The sequence below is a fragment of the Sparus aurata genome, chromosome 15 (genome assembly GCF_900880675.1).
Source record: "Sparus aurata chromosome 15, fSpaAur1.1, whole genome shotgun sequence".
NCBI classification, from domain to species: domain Eukaryota; kingdom Metazoa; phylum Chordata; class Actinopteri; order Spariformes; family Sparidae; genus Sparus; species Sparus aurata.
This window is the reverse complement of record NC_044201.1, coordinates 29,521,768-29,542,870: the sequence shown is the minus strand read 5'-3', so window position 1 is coordinate 29,542,870 and position 21,103 is coordinate 29,521,768. Positions and strand designations below refer to the sequence as shown.

At 40.3% G+C, this 21,103-nt stretch overlaps 1 protein-coding gene and 1 long non-coding RNA gene across 3 annotated transcripts; both read right to left on the bottom strand.

Annotated features, from left to right (window-relative positions):
- Positions 1-3,968: 3,968 nt before the first annotated feature.
- LOC115596239 (uncharacterized) lies at positions 3,969-5,063 on the bottom strand. Its single transcript, XR_003986867.1, has 2 exons — positions 4,902-5,063; positions 3,969-4,643 (listed from the first exon to the last, which is right to left on the bottom strand). It is a non-coding gene; the product is annotated as an uncharacterized LOC115596239 (long non-coding RNA).
- A 7,096-nt stretch (positions 5,064-12,159) lies between these two features.
- Positions 12,160-20,112, bottom strand: LOC115596243 (solute carrier family 22 member 7-like). 2 transcript variants are annotated; one of them, XM_030441127.1, is made up of 12 exons: positions 19,991-20,112; positions 17,854-17,979; positions 17,369-17,769; positions 17,099-17,202; positions 16,679-16,833; positions 16,061-16,229; positions 15,535-15,658; positions 15,097-15,206; positions 14,746-14,960; positions 13,987-14,095; positions 13,657-13,863; positions 12,160-12,638 (listed from the first exon to the last, which is right to left on the bottom strand). In XM_030441127.1, exons 3-12 carry the CDS (start codon positions 17,747-17,749, stop codon positions 12,569-12,571), a joined length of 1,644 nt encoding a protein of 547 aa, XP_030296987.1. In that variant the 5' UTR covers positions 17,750-17,769; positions 17,854-17,979; positions 19,991-20,112; the 3' UTR covers positions 12,160-12,568. The 2 variants fall into 2 exon arrangements, with proteins under 2 accessions (XP_030296987.1, XP_030296988.1); XM_030441128.1 differs by lacking the exon at positions 17,854-17,979 and having other exon boundaries at positions 19,991-20,108.
- Positions 20,113-21,103: the final 991 nt, after the last annotated feature.

Below are 21,103 nucleotides of genomic sequence, written 5' to 3'. Positions count from 1 at the left end.
TAAGCTCCTGTAGAGACTGTGACCAGCTCCTCTCACGGCTGCCACTGTAATACTTCCGGGTCATTTCACTCGGTTAGGAACGACATCCTAAAGCAAAATAGATTATTCGACCGCAGCACAAGGTCAGCGGTGAAATATGACCCGGGCTCCCCGCCGCCTGTTATCAAGTGACCACTCTTCTAAGATGTCACACGAGGACAACCGAGCAGCTTCTGTCCATTAATGAGGTGCAGTCGAGAGCTTCGCGGAAAAAAAACAGAAAAAAGGTAGTGAGGACTTTTTTTGTTATTTATTTTTTGTCAAAAGCAATGAAACTAGATTTGATCTGTAACCGGGGGTGCTGTGGACTCATACACTGTATTCTATATAAAGAAAAAACTCCCACCCGGCTTACGTAAGAGGAAGAACTGTTAAACTCACAAACCACAAGTACATAAAAATGACTCTAAGGGATTTTAAGGTGAGACTGAGAACGACTAAGAAACAGTGCTGTGAGGTTAATGCATGAATGGAGTAAAAGGGAGAGAATAAGAGCGAGTCCTTTTGTTCGAGGATGTTGCCAACCCAGTTTTTAGGCATTCCTGCCCTTTATTAAACAACTCAAAGTAACATGACCTCCACAAGTTCTGAAATCCTGGCTGTGTTCCTGGTTATAAATCTTACAAACCTGCCCACATTCATCTTTGTCCGGAGAAAACCAACAAAGGATACGTCACAGGCTCTTTTATGTGTAAGTGAATTTTTTCTCATAAAAACCCTTTTGTACCCAGACTTATTGGCACCAAATGTGTAAAGAGAGACTCTTGTAATTCATTATCAGCACGCAGGTCAACCACCTCAGACGGAGGAGGATGATCCAATACCGACCCCATCTGAAATAAAATGTTCAATCACATCATGAGGGGTGATGTAAAGTTCATAATCAGATCATATTAGTGCCTAAAAACTGTGTAAAGACTTAACGTGATTCTTTCTCTGTGGTTAGAAATAAACATATTCTTTCTGGGCATATTCGCCCCACTGTGAGAATTAAATAGTCTTTGATTCAGAAGTCAGTTTGGGGAGTTGTCAGGATTGGAACAGGTCAAGTGTTCATATGAGGGGCAGTGCAAGGTATCAACATAAAGTTAGATTCATGAGGTTGTAATAATTATCATTTATTATATTTTTCTTCTGTTATATTTCCGGAACCACTTTCTACATGCAGACCGACGCAGGAACATCCTGATGAAATGCTTTGAGGCATGTAATCTATAAATCCTGATGTTTTTTTTTTTTATATCTGTACCTCTAAAACCTGCATATCTCTGACCTGATTTATATTTAGATCTCCCTCTAAACTATTCTCTAAATTCACTCCACAAATTCAAGCACACAAACCCTTCAGAGAGGTATGAACACGAACATCCTTTCTGTATTATTTTATTGGATTTCCTCTTACGTTTTAACCCCCCGAACTCTGTCCGAGAACATTCTTAGTACGTCGCCAGGAAGTGAATTATTTATAGCTTTGTGCAGTCTTAAAAAATTCAGATCCATGAACTTCAAAACTCGATCTCACAAACAGCATGTGAGTGTTTTCACAGTGCTGCGTTTACTGTCCCCAGGCTCTAATTCTGCAGTACGAGTGTGTGATGCACAGTAATTAAGATATGATAATACAAGTGAACAACAAAAAACTTTATCAGGCTTTTTGTTCCAGACTGGGCCTACTCGTCTGGTCGCTGATGAGGAAACACCTTGCGCGTCTTCTACAACTTTAACTGAACTCAAAGCTTCAGGGTTTCCTCATCAGAATATATGAGTTCATTACAAACATTTTTTTTAACAGAGAAGACTGTGTGATAGTCGGTGGGAAACCATATCAAACACAAATGAGATAATCAAACGTGATCGCATGAAATATTGTCTTTCATTTTCCAGACAGGATGACCTTGGTTTTTGTTCGGTGTGTTTCCCCGGACGTACCTGGAGGCTCTTGTTTGCGAGCAATACATCATTTGTGAATTAAAAGACAAAAACAGATTGTGTGGCAGCATTTCACTGCTTCTGATTTCAGCCACAACACAATGAACAAGGAAGGAGGAAGAAGGAGCTGGGAGAAGGTGAGTCAGAGGGCTTCAATTGAATATAATGTATTGTTTTTTTTACAAATACGTTGTCAAATTGTTAATGACACAATAATAACACATCATTTTCAGAAATGGTGTCATTGCTTTTTGTCGTGTCTCCATTTACTGCAGTCTTTAGGAGAATGCTGCAGAAATATTTGCGGACTACGAAACATCACCTTGACTGTCCTTCAGCGTGAGGGCGAGTAGATAATGACTGAATTATTATATTTGGGCGAACTGTTCCGTTAATACAAAAACAATATTGGCTAACATAAGACAATGAAGACAAGATAAATAAACATAACGGGACGCAGGATCTGCAGGATTCATTTAGCCTGCAGGGTTATTCAAACAGCGCCACCACCAACATCATGCTGTTTTTCCCATGATGCAAAGCAACACGTCCGGGCTCTTTTTCCACAGAAACAATAGCTCTGTTCACAGTATCTGTGAGCATCCTGCTGATCACAGGTCAACTGTAACAAGACCTGAACAGATCGTCTGTAAAGACACAGTGAAAGGAGCAGAGGGGGGTTCCACGTATCTGTGAGTTCCTGCGACTATAAAGAAGAAGGACAAAGCTTTGATTTGTCTTCACATGTCGAGACCTGAATGGTTGGCAGGGTGAGCAGCATCAGATGTCTTCACTTTCCTATCAGAGCAGATTTATTGTTTTGGTTGATTATATTCATTATTCACGAGGACACATGAGACAAACTTTGGGTTTTCATTAAACATTACAGGGCAGAAAGTCAAAACCTTCCACTGTTATTTTTCCCGATCGTGGTTACGGACAACAGAAAGGTCTGGGAGTTCTGCTTTGGGTACTTTTCTATTCATGCCTTAAAAATAAGCTTCATGTAGACAAAAAAATAAATAAAGTATATTGTTTATGACATTAGTTTGGATTCTCAAAACAGATTTTTACTTTGTGTTAAAATGAGGATTGAGAAGTGAAAGCTGGTCACAGTGTTACTGTCTGAGACAGTGTCTTTCTCAGTGTACTTGACAAATAATTGCCATTTATCTTGGGTTCTAACAATAAAGCAAGAAATCTGTCCGTCTCTGTGAATGTATGTTTTACATCTATCTGGAGATCCACTCTGATTTACTGCACACTGGGCTGGTTTGTTGCTGAGGACTCAATGAAGAGCAGCCTTAATGTGATACAATATTAATACATTCTGACTTCACAGTGAACAACGTCCCTCTCACGTGATCTCATGGGGAAGCAGACATAAACAAAATGGAGACGAGCGTGATTGCTGTAATAACTTGTTACAATGAGTAAAAGAAGGTAAGAAGGTGAGAGTGTTACACAAGTCTGGATTAGTGGGGATATGTGGTCAATCTCTCATCCAGCTCGGAAAGTACCGACGTAATCATCCAGACTTTAAATTTGTAAATGTCAAACATGTTGGATGTTGTCAAAGAAATCTCGCTGAGTCTGTGAGCAGTTCAAAAGGCTTCAGACTGGATTTGTTAGCCAGATAATCTGTGCCTGACATGTTTTCATCAGACACTGAGCTATTAATGATTAATAGCTGCAGGTATATTTGCAGATGCTGTATATTCTGCTATGTACACTATGTTTTCCTTCCTGTTCATGAGGACGCTCCATGCATGTCAGTGGCCATGAAATGTTCATGTGTCTGAGCGACACTGTCAACAAGACTGACAGCTGTTTATTTATTGTCGGTGGTTGTTAAGATCAGCCTGTGGGGCCGACTGTGGCTTCGTCTGTATAATTCAGTGGCTGTGCCACCGCAGGAAACAGCTCAGTGATCCAGTTGTCAAACACTGAAGCTGACACCTCCAGTACTCAACCGGCGGGTCGCCACACTCAGTTCAGTATCACATTCTTCAGATTACAAAGTACTTCAGATTACAAACCAGCCTCCTCGTGGCGCAGACAGTTTGAAATGTTTCCAAAGTCTTTTTTTTTTGTTTGTTTCTGTTGTCATTGTCAGTTTTTTTTTCCATGTAAACTAAACAAAATAAAACAAAACATGTTTCTTTAAAGGTTTGATGAATCTCAAGAGAAAATATACAAAAGGTACAAGTCGCCCTCCGGTTGAACAGATGTATTCTTATTCCCACAGTTCAATGTTTGATCTTCACTGTGTAAAATTAAGTATAAGCAGAGTTTAACACTACACAGACGGTTATTTCACATTTGTTTACACTAAAGCTAAATGCAGAGACTGGAGACAGATCAGTCCAAAAGGTGATTTACTCAAACAAACAAGTTGAGAAGGGTCTCAATCTGGTGGAAACGAGGAAGGATTTCCAGGTGAACAGATGAAGCTGTGAGCTCAGCAGCGCCGACTCAAACGTGACGGAACAATCCCTGGCACCGGAGTGGAGACGAGAACAGGTGTGTCATAGCTGGAGGTGATGAGCTGATGGTTGTCAGGTGTGTCGATCTGCTGCAGCATTAACCAGTAGTCACGCTCACGGACACGGACACACCCAGGACAGGGGCAGCGGGAGGAAACAATTGGAAACGACAAGCTGCCACGGCACATCCTGTAAACACACACATGTTCTGTTTACAGTCAGGCATCACACCAAAACGAGGGTCGACTAAATGCATCATAATCAGGTGAAGAGCTGATTTGAAGGGTTCAGTTTTATGTAAAAGCTGGCACAATGTGAGGGGGGACGGGACACAAGCACAAATCAATACAGTAAAACTAGGCCGGACTATTCCTTTTCTCTGACAACAAAAGAACAAACTTACTTACCTAAAAAAAGAACTTCGTCAAAAGGAGTACAAAGACTTACCAACCGCACTCCAGCACCTTTTTCTAGTATTCTTAACGAGTTTACTTTACTAACACAACACGGATCCGGCACAATGAACTGTCGTGTTCATCATGCCTGAGGCGTGCTCAGTTTATTGAGTGACCCGAGTGATGATTGGCCAGCTCCACATCTAAAAGAAACACACAGGCAGCACGACATATATGCCCAGGTGGCAACTAATCATGTTGGCACCTGGAGAGAACACATGGGGGATGGAAAAACACTTTGCACCTGCCGGGAAAGAAACACTCCCGAACACTATTGTTCATTTGCACTATCAGTCCATTTCAAAAGATCAGATGATTCCCTCATTGATGAAAAAAAGAGGAACAACATCACCTCCAACCGTTTCATAGGATTGTAAACATGCTGTCCTTGCTTTAGTAACACATTATATTAATAAAACATGCACAATGGAGAATTTCAGGACTTGAAAATGAACACGAGTTAACGCATAAATTCAGAAGGTTCGTTTTGCACATCAGTCAAACTGGATCACTCGTAAGAAACAGATAAAAACAAATGGTCCTGACTTTTAGTCTGTAGTAGGGAACCTACCCGCCTACACTTCCCATAATGCAACTCAGTAGTGTTGTGTGTCAGGCCTTCTCCTCGTATCTCTCTGGCTCAGTAAGTTGTAACACCTACTTTCTGTTAAAAACTCTCTTTTACAATTTCTAGTGTGATAACCACGATGACATTACCATGACATCCTCAGCACCCCTTTTGTGTTGAGCCACACCAGCACACAGGACAGTTAAAATGAAGGCAATTGCAATGTATTGGCATCATTAGTTCATGCAAATATCACTCCCTGCATTATCAGCAACACACAGAATGAGCCATGTAAACCAGTGGAGAATATTCAACACATCCAGGCTTCATTCAAAGCAATCGTCTGAGCTCAGTGGAGATAAGGAAGGCTCAGCGCTGCAGCAATAAATTGTTTTCCAAGCAGACGTGATGCAAATATGCACAAACCTGCACTTAAATATTCAAACAGACAAATTATCTCAGTCTGTTCGAGGGAGCTGAAGCAGTTGGACAGTGTTCTGCTCTCATCATGAAGCATTTCATGTTTTTTTTCTGTAATTAAGACTTTGAAAACAAATGTGGAATATAACAGAGGGTTTTTTCATGGATTAAAGTTGAGTCAGCATTTATCACAGGTAAGTTTATGGTTCACGATGACGTATTTGCTTTGGAAATTTAAAACAATTACCAAACCTAGTTATAGGTTAAGCTAGTTATACTGAATCTTTACATGATATGTAAATGTAGAAACGAAGATGGAGTATTTGGCTTTATAGTCTACTTGAAACCCCTATATGACCCATACTGAACCCAGAAATGTTGTTTCCTTTGAACTTGTATTATTAAAATGTCATCTATAGGTTTAGCAGATGAGATTGCTAAAAGTTGCATGTTGGGAAATTTTTTAACTAATATATATCACCATGAAACTTCCCCAGTTGATTACTTACATTAAGACAATAATTTTTTGTATTATGAGTTTTCTGAAATTATATGTTTAAATATGCAAATGAGGCATTGTCGAATTAAATATGCGCTAATTTGCATACATTTCCAGAACATAAATCTAAACATTGGATTAATCCAGGTTCAAAGTTCTTGTTTCATTTTGTTGACATGTTATAGCCAAAGGTTTTTACAGAGGGAATTTTGGACTTCTCTTTTTATCACTCCATAAATCAAAACAATTTTCACCCTGTTTTTAGGAATAAAATGTCATATAAATCAGGCTATGAATGCTATATGAATAAACCCCTCTGCCAAAACCTTCAGAATATAGATAGGAATAAAAGCGGAGCGTTTGGTGTATATAAGTGATACTGAAGTGGAGATTTTTGGCTCAGAGTATGAGAAAAAACTCATTTTGAGAAAACAGCCTCAAACATGTATTGTCTAAGAAATCTATAGAAGGAAAAGGACAAAGTGAAGTAAAATGAACACTTAAATGTGAATTTTCGATATTTTCTTTCCACTAGTCTGAAAGAAGACATGTTATGGAAGCAAAATAACTCAAAATCTCAAAATTGACAGTGCATAAAAAACAATGTTTTTGCCTGCCATGTTTCCCCTTAATCGCGAGAAACTGAAAATGATACACATTAGTTAAAAAAAATGTCCCAATTCTTCACCTGTAGTGTCTCCCCTTTATTAACTAATTATGCTTATTACTCAAATTGCCCAACATGCAACTCTTAGCAACCAAGTTGAATTTCATCCGCTAGGCCTATAGATTACATTTCAATCATAAAAGTTTATAGGAAACGATTTCTGGGTCCAAGAAATTTCCAGTAGACTATTAACCTTAATGACGAAAGGAACATTAAACCTGCAATGATCAGTAATTTTGATATTAATACAAATTTAATGTAGAGCTGTAACCTGTTGAGAAGTCTCACCAGCATGCTCTAACCTCTTCTGGCTCATAGGTTTTGTTATCATGGCACATTTTATCGTTGCACTTATCACCATGTTTCCAGCAGCTTGATCTGATAAATCCACTGGATGCCGTCGGCGTGGCACCAAACAGCTGACAGACAAGGTGAGAGACTAACTGGTGAAGGAAGTGAAACATTTAGCTCTTTTTCTTAAGAAGTGGTGGAGACCAAACCAAAACAAAAAATGATAAGACATCCTGGAAACGAAGGATTAAGGTCTGTGTGTCTTATTAGCTTGTTTTGATGTCCCACTGTCCCTTAGTGACACAACTCTTCAGCTTTAAAGCACCAGTGTGTGGGATTCAGTGGCATTTAGAGATGGCGGACACTGTGGAGGAAGACCCTCTGTACATATTAAAGGTGAAAATGCGTGACACTCAAACAAGAATCTTACATTATCACTTTGTATAAAATATAAAAACTCACACAAACCCTTCAGAAATATTGACCCCTCTGCTGCCTGTCTGCACACAGAATGTTCCACAACTAAAAGTAGTCTAAATCCAATAAATCATGGATTGAATGTCATTAAATAAAAGAACATTAGTCCTACTGCAGAACAATGAGGACAGTCCAGAGGGGACGGATTAAGATCTGAGTTGTAATGCATGAAATTAACAAATATTGTGTAAAAAGCAATATCTGAAATGGATTATGTTGTCTGGCCTCACATATGTGCCTTCAAAACAAAAATAAACTAAAAAAAATGGTGATTAAGTCACAAACAACTGTTCAGTTCTCAGTTCCTTTGCCTCTGGACGGAGGTTTAAACTGTAATCTCGAGGTGTGGAACAAAGCGGTGTAAAAATAGCTTTGTTCCAGGAGCTATCAGTCGGAGTGGAAGAGACATCTGCACAGATGCTTTAGAAGAAACTTATTTTAGTTTCTTTTTTATAATGGAATAATGTTTTATCATAATTTGTCAGTGTAGTTATACAGTGTGAGTGAAGGTGGAAGTCTTGTATTTCTACTGCAAACTAAGTCTGCCTGCAGGTATAAATAATGTAACCTGAACTTGTACCCTGTTATGTTCTTAGAAAACACCTTTGTTTTGACTCAAACAAGACTGAGTTGGTGTTCGTCACGACACACTGAATCCAGAACATCGACTGAGCGACACACTCTGGAGGATCCTGATGCTAATCTGAACAGCTGAACACATAAATAGCCTCTGCGTGGCCTCTTATGGCTGACAGCAACACAGTGACAACAACTGTCCCCGTCCTCACCAACGACACTGGCAACCACACCACGCCCACCGCTGTCCAGGTAGCCACAGTGGTCAGCTGGTTGACGTTCAGCATCGGGTTGCCCGCCATCGCGCTGGCTATGTACACCCTCAAGAATCTGTCCAAAGGTCTGTACCCACTCTGCTCTTTTCAATAAGTTCATATATACAACACATCATATATACCACACACATCCAGGCCAGGTGGTGGAATTATGGACAGGAAGACAATATTTTCCAGATGGAATCTCAAGTGTTTCCAAAGTCAGTGTTACAAAGACATCCAGGCCATGCTGTTGATTTAAATACCCAATATTCTTATGAAAGTACACAAGAGGAAGTCAGTTATTCCAAATTAGACTGTGACAGCTGGAGGTAAATTCCTCCGTTTTTTTTTTTTTTTACCTTAAAACAAAAGAAGGAGAGAACAGAGCCCTCCAGTGAATGAATGATTAGTGAGATTCAAGGTCAAACATTAATTGACCAGATGTTCTTCATCTATCAAAACTTTAAACGCCACATTAATCAGACTGTGTGCAGAATTGAACTACTATGTGATCGTCAACTAAAAAGATGATAATAACAACAAAGCCAGAGGATGCTCGTCTCTCCCTCAGCGGACCTGACGGTACTCAGCTCTCACTCAGGTGAAATCATGGGAGTAGTCTGATTACTTTCTTGCTGACTTTTGGCCAAACAATTTGCTAAATGCAAGCGTTTTGTCAGCAGGTTGCAGCACAGCCTCAAAAGGGCAGTGCGGCAGTATTTTTTAATCTACTTATGCAATATGCTAACGGTACTTAAAGGTTAAGCTGGCGACAGTTGTATTGTCTGCCTGCCTCCTCACTTTTGCCACGTTCAGCCTCGCCTGTCATACCTGCTGCGTCGTCACACTCTTTCTCGGGAAGGAGGATGTAGCATTTTAGACGTTGCCTGCACAAGCAAAATGAACAGCTGGTTTTGGTTTTGGTTTGTGCTCGTAACAACCAGGTAAGGGTTCAGATAACTTGGCATGTTCAGCATGTAGGTTGAGACAGGCGACTAATAGACCCTTTTGCACTGCAGACATGTTGACTTGTCAAAGCAGAAAAAGCACAGATGTCCACTAATGATGGCTCCATTCTATTACAGTAAATATCCCAGGAAGCCATATTAGTGAGAGAGCAAGCACCATACCACAGCCCTGGAATGAGCTCACCTAAATGGAATGCAGCCATCATTAATGTAATCAATTCTGCCTGTGCATTTCCTGCTTTGACAAGTCAAAATGGCTGCTGTGAAAAGGATCTATAGCATGCTATTACTCCCAGCCAGCATCTGGTGAGTCAGACTACACTGACACATTAGTGGCACACGTGTGTTCTGCACATCTGACTCAGCGGAAGTGCTTTGACCAAACTGTTATACAATAACAGCGATGGGGGGGGGGAAGTCAGATGAGATGTTGAAATGTGTTTTGACTTAAACAATAGATTTATTTATCAAGTAAATACATTTAAGTTATATTGTAAGTAATATAGGTCAGGGAGCAGGCTAAACTGTGTTGTATTTATTTAAATTTAATCAGTTATAGATTTGCATCTTTACCCTGCATACATCTGAGAAGCAGCTGAAGTGGGATCCGGAGCTGTCATTTTGGAGCTGGCATTTTATAAGCAACCTAAAACGAAAACCATTATTCCAGTTGGTCTGGACTTGATACAGCTAGATATTGGTTTTGTAGCACTGTTGCATTTTGTTGTTTTATTGGCATCATTTTATTATTTTAGATAATCGTCGTAAATACACTTAAGGAGTCATAAATAACTTCACCATGACAGATAAAAACAAAGCTGAATATGTGGTGGCTGTGTTGGTACCAGTGGTTTTATCATTTGTACCAGCGATGGTATCAAGTCAAATGATCAGCTTCAGTAGTATTGATATATTCATAATTTCTCTTCCTGTGTTCTCTGTCCAGGTGGGAACAAAGTTCCCATGCACGTCATGTTCCTCCTCGTCTCTGACATCATCAGTTTCTTTGGTCGTCCCCGTGTGGACCAGAACATGGACTGTGACACTGCCTCCTCCGCCAACACCACTGACTTCATCTTCTATTTTGGTGTCATCTCCAACATCACCCTAATGCTGTTCATAGCTCAGGAGCGCCATCTCCTGGTGGCCTACCCGCAGTGTCTTGGCTGCTGCAGCAGTATCAGGCACTCTCCTGCGGTGGCCTTGCTGGCCTGGGCTGCCCCGTTTGGCGTCCTGGCCCTGGCTGTGCTGCAGTACAACTTCTGGTTCGCCGTGTCTCTGCTCGCTCCTTTCCCCTTCCTCCTCTTCTTTGCTGTGGACTCATGGAGAGCCCTGATCTGCTCCCGATCTAACCCCTCGACCCCTGAGAGGAGGAGAGCTGTGTGGGGGATTGGTGCGATATGGGCCAACTACACCCTGCTCTACGTCCCCTTCATCCTCAGCATCCTCCTGCAGGCTCTGTCCTTCTGTGAAACAGTGACATACCTGGGGCTGGTGTCTCACCTGCTGCTCTACCTCAGCCCTCTGGTGGACCCTTTCCTCTACATATTCATGACCAAAGGGCTCAAAGAGGTGCTGCAGGCACTACCCTTCTGTCAAAGCCAGAGTCGAAAAGAGAACATGAGACCTACTGTGGAAACTGTGGCTGAGACAGTGGAGACAAGACTTTGAGGAGGACAAACAAAAAAAAAAAAAAAAACACATGGTCACAGCACATATGCCGAAGGTTGGTTAGTGTGGTGGAGACAGCTTTGGCAGCAAACAGCACGGCATGAGGACAATGCAAGTGTCAGGTTCCACTGTCATAAATATGATTGGTTGAGTGTGAGTGACTCAGTGCTCGGCCTGAACGAATGCTGTAGTCATGTCATTTCTGAACAACAACAATGCCGACGGCAGAACTGTCCCTCCGGAGTCTCATGATCTGGTTTGTGGTCCTCTCAAAACCACAAAACATGACCTTGCAGCAAATGTTCCCATAAAATTGTGACCCATGTTGCAATCTTTTGTCTTTTTAGTCCTCCAACAAATGAAAGTTGAACATTTAAAAACTGCATCGATCACCGTGATGTACACTATGATCCAATGACAAGTTTTTTCTTGGCACCTCAGGGAAACACCCTGCATGTCCATTTTTATATCTGCTAGTCTGTAAAGTAAGAATGTGCATCTCTAACTTTTCTTTGCATTGAATCAGTGCTAGACGTTCACCTCACAGTGATGTTGTGCTGCCAGTACATTTCATTAACTAGATGGTTAGTTTAGTTTTGCTACACTGGAGAAGTTAGAAGTTATTCTTAACATCGGGGCAAGTGCCGCCTTTAAAGAATAGACCTGGTTTTTATTCTGCCTTGACTCGTAAAGTCCCCAAACTCCAAAAAGATTAGTGAATGTCTACAGATTTAAAAGGATTGATTGAATGACGATCATTTAAATGGTTCCAATTTCAATTCTCAGAGAAAAACTGCTGTGAATGGTGTGAAAATTCTAATACGAGCACTTTATTTGAATATACAGTAATCAAATATGTTAATGAACTCAAAGTTTATTCCACGCTATACGTCAGCAAACATTTAATACAATTAATGGCAGAATCAAGACATATTTTTTGTTTTTTAAAAAGAAAGTGTAACTCAGTAGATATAAAAAGTAGATGTTAGTAGTAAAAGCAGGTTAGTTGAATAAAAAACTATAAAAGCCACCTGTAGATAAACCAGTGACAGGTGTAATTTATGCATATTGTACCTATAAATAAACTATCTTCAACTGTATCGTGATGTTTACGAACACTAGAAGACTTTGACCTGGATTTTTCTTACATAGCAGGAAAGACAAAGATGTTCTATACACCGTAACAGCACACACACCTCCACTGCTTATATTTGTAAAAGGCAGTGTGGTCACAGCAGCATCTGTTCCTTGTTTTACTCGTCTCTTCACTGGTGTCCGTTTTGATCTTTGACTCTTGACATCATCTCCACGGAGTCAGGGGACTCATCATTCATTCTGAAATGAAAGAAAACAATATATTTGCACTAAAGTCAAATCTTATAGTTGTTGTGCTTCCAGCATGAGTTCTGTCTTGTGATAGTTATGTGTTTGCAGACTGTGAATGGATGTATTCATGTATTGTATGTGTGCTGTGAAAATGTACATGATTGAACTTAGGTGAGGAGTTCATCCTGAAGGGGTTGGTGAAAGCCTCTTCTGTGTGTAAGTGCTTTGATTGTAGGTTGATGTATGATACACAACAATGGTTGAAGTGTTAAGAAGTGTGTGTGTATCAGGAGATGATTGGAAGAGTGTTTTGAAAGAGATCATGTATTCTTGTGGCTGTTACACATTTAATGTATTGTTCCTAATTATTTTAAAGGCTGAGGAAAGACTGCTTCTCCTCAGTTAACATCTGTGCTCCGTTGCAAGCAATAAAGAACGTCTAGAAGAAATATTCTGTCGGAGTGTTTGACCAATTCTCATCTGCACTGGATAATTGGACTGATTTACAGTTGCCACAACAACACCTTAGAAAAATGCAGTCCAACACAACTCTTCAAACTGTGGCCTTTAGTTTTATATTATTACTTGTTTTGGACCATGTTTCATTTCAAAGGTCTTCATGTTAGCAGTTATTTAGTCAGACTAATTGAAAAAGTCACTTTCATTTGATCTAGTTTTTGAAATTGCAATATGACAGAAGCTGCATGTTTTGCAGCATTCAAACATTTCTTGTTCAGCAAATCTTGTTTTGCAGATGTAAGAAAACGTGTTTGGTAAAGACCCCAACATGAAGACAGAATCCCTCCCACTGATCGTGATTTATATTGCAATTTCTGTCAATAAAACTGCAACATGTTCTTTTCATCGTACCATGCATACCTAGAAACGTTGTTCTGTCAGGACGATCTGTTTTCTGTTTGAAAATCAGCATTCATTTGTGCCTGTGTCTCTCAACACTACCACCAGATGGCTCCACAGTGACTTCAAATTTCACACATTGTGGCTTTCATGTGTTGAATTGACCAACCGTGGCTTTTCAATGTCATCAATCGTCTCTGGCAGCCTGACGTTGAGTGTCTCTGGAAGCAGCAGAGCCACCAGGCCGGAGATGATGGCCACAGAGCAGATGATGATCTGAGGAAGAAGAGTCCACACGTCCTCCAGCAGCAGGATGAGCGGAGCCACAGATACTCCCAGACGACTCATGAAGCTCGTGTAGCCCACGCCATTTTGTCTGGTGAGACAAATGAAACATAATAACTTCACAGTCACAGTCTTTACGCTACTCTCTGTGCCGTGGAGCAGCAAGTACTGTTTTAATGTGGCAGCTTTATGCATCGGTATGACAGTTACTGACCTGACGACTGTGGGGTAGAGCTCCGTCGTGTAGAGGAAGATAGTTGTGAAAGCGGCTTCTGATAGGCCCTTTCCAAGAATGGCAACCGCAGCACGCATATGCCACAGATCTACGGTGTACAGTATGTAATGTACGTAAGATAAGAGTGTAAAACAATCAATGAATTTAAAACTAAAATATGTTACATTTATTTCATCACCAAGCCATTCGACTACCATTGGATTGGCTTAGCATATACACATGCTCTTCTACATAATATATATAACAATGAGTTCATGTAAAATTAGAAAACCATCCGTCATGCTTATCCGGTCGGGTCGTGGGGACAACAGGCTCAGTAGGGTATTCCTGTCCTCAGCAACGTTTGCCAAGTCCCAGCCCAGATGAGATATCTCTCCCCCCAGCTGGACGTGCCCAGAAAACCTCTAAACGGAAGCACCCAAGAGGCATCGTGATCAGATGCCCAAACCACCTCTGAGCTCCTCACCCTATCTCTAAAGCTAAAACCCAGCCACCCCATCGAGGAAACTCATTTCGGTCACTTGTATCCGCAATCTCCTCCTTTCTGTCACTACCCACTGCTTGTAACCAAAGATGAGGGGTGGAATGTAGAAGGACTAGGAAATTACTTAACCTCATTTGTACCAAACTTGTTTCCTTGTACAGTACTGGGAATATTCCATATCCTGGGATAAGGGATTTTTATTTAATGTGTGTCTCAGTAATTTTGGAAAAAGCAAAAGAGACGTGCACAACAACCTTTAGGCATAAAGATGTTTATGGCAATGCAGAGTCCTGTCAGTAACAGCGTCCCAGCCTGGCACTTCCTCCGTCCGATGATGTTGAGGAAGCAGTAGATCATCAGCTTGGCAGGGACTTCGATGGCAGCATAGATGAAGTGTGTTAGGTAAATGCTCAGACCAAATCCACTGATGTTCAGGCTGATTCCATAATACGTTGAGGCGACTCCATACCTAAAGAGGACAACACACAACACATCTGTGCTTACTCCTGTCTCTGTAGCTGAAGTTTGTCCCCTTCCATGCACTCAAGTATATTTTTCTATTTACATTCATGTCTTTGTAGGTATTTTTTGCGAGTGATACCCACCACACAATCCCAGTCAGCAGAGTCAGCTGTCTCATCTTCGGGGTCTTGATGAGATCAAGGTAAGTGTAGTTTTTGTCCTCCTCTCCCAGGATTTCAGTGCTGTTGAGTGTCTGTACAGAAGCAGGGAGGTAATGTGAGGATGGGCTCTCATTTCCCAAATATATCTTTAGGCAATTCTTACATTCCCATATGAACATTTAAAGAGTTACTGGTCACTGTGATCATTCTTTTATTACAGCAATGTTTAGTAAGTTCAAGGATTTGAAAATGTAGGACTCTGTCGCCCTCCAGTGGTAGAACAGAAAAGCCCTGACAGATGGACGCTGCACCAGTTCTCATGACGGACGTTGAAATGATTTCAAAGTTCATATAATCACATAAACACATACACATATATGTTTTAAAGAAAAAACTATTTAACATCAAGCTCAAACTTGCCTCTAATTTCAATTTGGTCGACAGTTTTTCCTTCGTGTTGAACTTTGCACATCTGTCAAGGTAATACTGAGCTTGTTCCACTTTACCGTTGGCTAAAAGCCACCGAGCAGATTCAGGAATCCACCTGAAATGATATTCAAAATAATTCACAATAAGCATACATGAAAACATAATCGAAATCACGTAATAAACCTCCCAGCTGAAAAATTCTCTGATAAAGTTAATCCTAAACTTATTTTGATTTTCTGCGGTCATTTTGAAAGACAGGGTATCTTCTTCTCATCTTTGAACATGTTTGTACAGATTTACATTGAATAGTAATTTATTAATAAGTTCAGCAGTCATGTGACCACAGCTCCTGCCATCCGAGCCACAATAAGGAACAACTTTGATACTGGCTTGATACTGATTAACTATGCCCGCTCGCCCTTTGTTTATACTTGCCACAGAGCATGATTGGATGTTCATGTCTTCATTGCACCATGCAGTGTATCTGCATGAAAGCATCTGCATGTGTTTCACTTACCACCAGGTCAAAACTGCAAGTCCCAGAGGGGCTGTAACTGCCATGATCAGTGGCCGCCAGTCAGTTATCAGGAAGGCAAATCCAGCCAGCAGCATGTTACCGACCGACCAGGCCAGACTGCCGATCACACCAATAAACGACCTGTGATCTGTGTCGACCCACTCAATGCCTGCAAGGTGGGGAAAATGAATAAATGATAAATAATAAAAACATTAATTGACACAGTGTGTTAAAAAAACAAGAAGTGTCCCTTTTATGTGATATGAAAGGTTGTCTTGTTGTTTTTTTCTGACATGTTTGGTACAGAAATGTTGTTTTTTAGGAAAGGAATTTCTTTTTGTTTGTTCTGAAATGTTTTTTTCAGGGAGATATTTGTGTTTTGTGTGATGTTGTTGCGTTTCATTCCTCCGGAGTATCATCCTTTTGGCAACTTCTTTACATTTTTGGGGGAATTTAGTAACAGTTGCTTACTTAACCGAACATTACACATTTCCCAAATCTTAAACTTCCAATTACAGACTTTGTGGCCATTTGGGGGAGGATAAACAATCTGGGAACACAACACATGAGATGTCATTGTCACCTTTTTAAGTTGATATTGTGAACTTGTTAGCTTACTGAGCACGATTGAGTTGATGGACATTCCTGTCAGTCCAACCCCAGTGAGAAATCTCAACACTGCAAACAGAATGTAGGAGTTTGCAAATGCGCTGGAGAAGCCAAACACTATAGTCATGATGTACGAGGCCAAAAGAGTGCTTTTCCTCCCAAACCTGGAAGTAAGAAGTGGAAGTGCATTAGGAGAGTAACATGAACATGAACATGGAAATATCAGACATCATTTTCCTTTAAAGTGAAGACTCCTACAAATGTTTATTACTCAAGTTATATGACGAAAACGAAAATTTACCACTAGTTGACAACTCTCAGTTTTCTAGTATTTTAAAAATCCAAACATTAAAGATGTCACGATGTGAGCTGCAGGATTTTTCACTTTAAATCATGAAAATGTTGGAATGACACTTTTTCTACACATACTTATCACAGAGGTATCCAAAAGCGATGGCCCCGGTCATCACTCCGAAAAAGAAGATTGTGCCTGTGGTTTTTGCCAGACTTTTTCTGTCACAGACCAGGTCCCACTGACAAAGCAGATAACAGAGAAAAAACAATTACATTACCTTATTAAGTACCTGTCTTTTCATATATAGGGTTGCACTCAGGTATACATACAAAACGTCATAAACATATGCAACAATACTGTGTCAAAGTCAGGGGGAATTAATACACTATGAAGGAAGTTTGTACCTCTGTTGCCAGGGTGGAAGTGAAGGTGGAGTTGTCAAACACCCATCCGCTCTGACACCCAACTGTTGGCAGGTCAGCGCTGTTGGAGCCGTTGGCTAAGAGCTGAAACTGAGGCTCTGCAAACATCTCGCAGGATTTGGGGTTTCCATCTCCTCGCACGGGCACGCTGACCGTCAGCCTCTGCTCCCAAGTTAAATTCCTGAAGAGTCCTCCGTCATCCAGTTTGTTGATATCACAGTGGTGAGGAGGCAAACCAGCGATGAAGTTGTTCAGCAGGAAGTGACACGGCAGAACTATACGAGGGATGAACAGCAGGATGATGATGCTGATTTGGAAAGGTCCAAAACCGTTGATTTCCTCCAGGATATTCTCAAACTTCATGGTCACTGTGTTCAGGGATCCTAAAAGAACGGATTTGCTTTAGAGACGGATAGAAGTAAAACATTTTTTTTTAAATTAACAGTGTGGTCCACTAAACTACTCACCCACGGTACACAGAAAGCTTGAAACGCTAATGCTGCACTGTGTCGGGTTTTCTTTCTGTGAGGAACTGAATTTCGGCTCTGCAAACCTTTCTGTGCAATCCACATGATCATTTACCTCTGAATCACCTTTGGACATCGTAAAGTTGTAAAATGTTAGTTAGTAAGGTGTTGAAGAGATTACACATTAGACACACGAGTACATGGCCAACAGGTTTACATATATACATCGGGCTTTGGCAAAAGTAAGCAAGAGATTATGTTTTCTTTGTTACCTCTTAGACATGTGTAAAACAAACTCCAAAATCTAGGGTTACATATCATATCGTCACATCTGAAGTAGTTTAGAACAACAGTTATGAAGGAACTGTCAAGACCATCATTTTGAGCAGTCCTTGATGGGAGCGTGGGAACCAGGAAGAAAGAGAACGGAACAACATGATATCCTGCTAATTAGGCCCTTTAAGTTTATGTTGCTAGCTGAGTTACACCTGCACACTGAAATAACACAACCACACCTATACACACCAAGGTGGTGTTGTGGAAACAGACTGGACCAGGAGAATACAGTAGGTTCTTACACTAAGTTTTTCCTTTTTACAAAACAACTTAATAATGTTTTTTTTTTTTTTTTTCTACATCATGGCTAAATAAACTTTGATGTGAAACCTCAAGTTGAATGGAGAGCGGACCGGCCGAGGTGACAGAGTTCAGTCTCTGAGCTACTGGTGAGTCAAACCTGGGGGACTTTCAACATGACATTATTTCCTTTAGTGTGAATTTGATCACATTCTGCTGTGGTAATCAAAAACACAGCCTCCTCCTCGGCTCATCTCATTTTTTTTCTTACTGTTATCTGGAACACGATCCACTTAGTTGAGCCTTTTTCTTATTTATTATCAATATAATTTCCGGGACCAGTGTGACTCCTAACAACACTGAGCTATTATTAATTATAATGTTCACCTTTATGATAAAGATAAGTCAGTCACCCGTTCAAATAAACCTTCAACAACCCTGGAATCATGACATCTTGCAGAGAGTCGATGGCTTTAGCCTACGTTTCTGTTGGCTTTGAATATATTTATTAAGTATCATTTGGATTCTACCTCCAGAGGTGGATCAGAACCTCAACAAAATTGTCCCCCCTCTCCGCATCTGAGACTTTCACACAGTTGAACTCTTTTCAGCTAAAAAACAGAGGGGCTATAAGTGGAAGTAAAACAAAAAAATATGGTTTTCTATCTTCCCTAAATGTGAAATGAAAAGTTGTGTTAGTAAATTAGCACATAATGCATGCAAATTGATTGCTACATCATTGTGGAGATTATTTCAAAGAAAGAGGAAGTGTCAGCAGGGCCGCTGTGTTTCCCATCTCCACAAAGAGTGACAGTTTTAGACATTTTTCTATCAAACCGGAACATCTTCCATCACCAGCGACCTTCCAGCCGCCGTCCTGCCAACCAGAATCAACCAAACGGTGCCTCTAAAGACGGAGGGCTGTCCTCAGTGTCTCCAGTGGAAACAACAATCTGTGGTGGTCACTGCACCACCAAGGTATTGTGGGTAGTATTAGCAAGAATTCTACCCGAGAAAAGTGAAAAGAGGATCTATTCTCTTAACCACTGTCTGTGTTTCATGTAGTGAAAGCTTTCAGACTGATGCAAGAGTTACAAGACTTCAGACAGTTTAAATTCATAATAAAGAACTGACTGAAAAATAATAATAAAAAAATAATAAAATATGTCATTTAAAAGCCTGATGGAAAATAAAAAAAAACTCTGACATTCTGAAAGAAAGTACAAACTTCACAGGAAACTCTATCAGGACAGACATTGTGGCAAATGCATCTTGGTAACAAAAATTAAAGCTGTGAGCATAAAACATTTTACCATTCCAGACATTAACAGTGATAAAGTAATCAGAATCGTTTTTTTATTCACATTTGAATGACTCTGTTGCAAACCAAAAATAATAACAATTATAATAAAAAATAAGATGATTACAGGTATTTGGCAAGATAAGATAATGATGATCTTCCTGTAACAGGATGAGAGGTTATGAAATGTACACTGCGTTGCGACATGGAAGGTTTTGTGGTCACCAAAAAGAACATGAATGAATATAGAAATGATCTCACCTTGTTATGTTTGTTCACTTGCAGACTCCGGCATCGAGATCTCTATCCGTGTTGTAGCAATCAAAAAGCCTGATGCTGTGTGGTGAGATGATGGTAATGAGAAAGTTGAAAATATTATCTTTTGTCTGTCGTTCCTCAGACTCACAATGCAAGCAGTTTAAATATTAAGCCTTCCTATACTGTGACGCAAGTAAGTCACAAGCAATCATACTTTTCATCTTCCTTGCGGATGCCACACCTGTTCCACTTAATGAGACAACAAGCTCTGCTTTGTGTGTCTTTACTTATCATAGATTAAACATTGTTGTTGACATATTCCTCGTGGATGACATTTCACTCCTCCTCTGACCTTTTGCAGCAGGACAGCACATGACTCCTGCCATCAAGATTAAGAGAAAGCAGAGACATGTTGTCTTTCCAGACAGCAATTACACACATCAGTTGGCGTATCCAAACCCCTGATCTGAAGCAGATTATTCTCATCCCTTGTCTCATCGGGACATTAATTCTTGTCCTCCTGCATTTCCCATCCATCTGTACGCAGTTCATAAACACAACAAATACTGGAAATAAAATAGACCCATACTGGAATCAATACACAAAAAACACAACAACAAATGGTCTCTGTTTATCAGTTAACCATTTATTACATCTTTGTCCTGCTGAATTTGATGAGTTGTGCTTGTAAAAAAAAACAAAAAACTGTCATTATCTCCTCACCCCCATGCTGATCACAAGCCAGGCAAAGTTTTGTGGTCCAGAAAACATTTCAGCAACCTCACAGCAAAACAGTGTTGCAGCAATCCCCCCAAATAACTGAAGTAACTGAGGACAAAAAACTGTCAAAAAAAGACAAAATGGTTCCATACAACTCATCCAGCATACTCCAGGTCTTTAGGAGCCCCACATAGCAAATTCATTTGAAATTACCTTATTTACCCCTGCAATGTGCAGGTGAGCTTGCCCACAATAGATTCGTTCTCTGAGAGTGCCAGAGATTTTTTCACTCTTCATTCCTGCCACTTTTTTTAAACTTTGGAGAAGAGAAGGCCGCTATATTTTTTCATGAACTAGTGGATCATTTCAAAAAGGTAAAATGATTTTTTTTTTAAA

Coding starts and splice junctions, on each gene's coding strand:
- LOC115596243 (XM_030441127.1), bottom strand. CDS start 17,749: ATGAAGTTTGAGAATATCCTGGAGGAAATCAACGGTTTTGGACCTTTC. Junction 13,864..13,986: donor CTCTACCCCACAGTCGTCAG/GTCAGTAACTGT, acceptor TTGTCTCACCAG/ACAAAATGGCGTGGGCTACA. Junction 12,639..13,656: donor GATGACATTGAAAAGCCACG/GTTGGTCAATTC, acceptor CTTTCATTTCAG/AATGAATGATGAGTCCCCTG.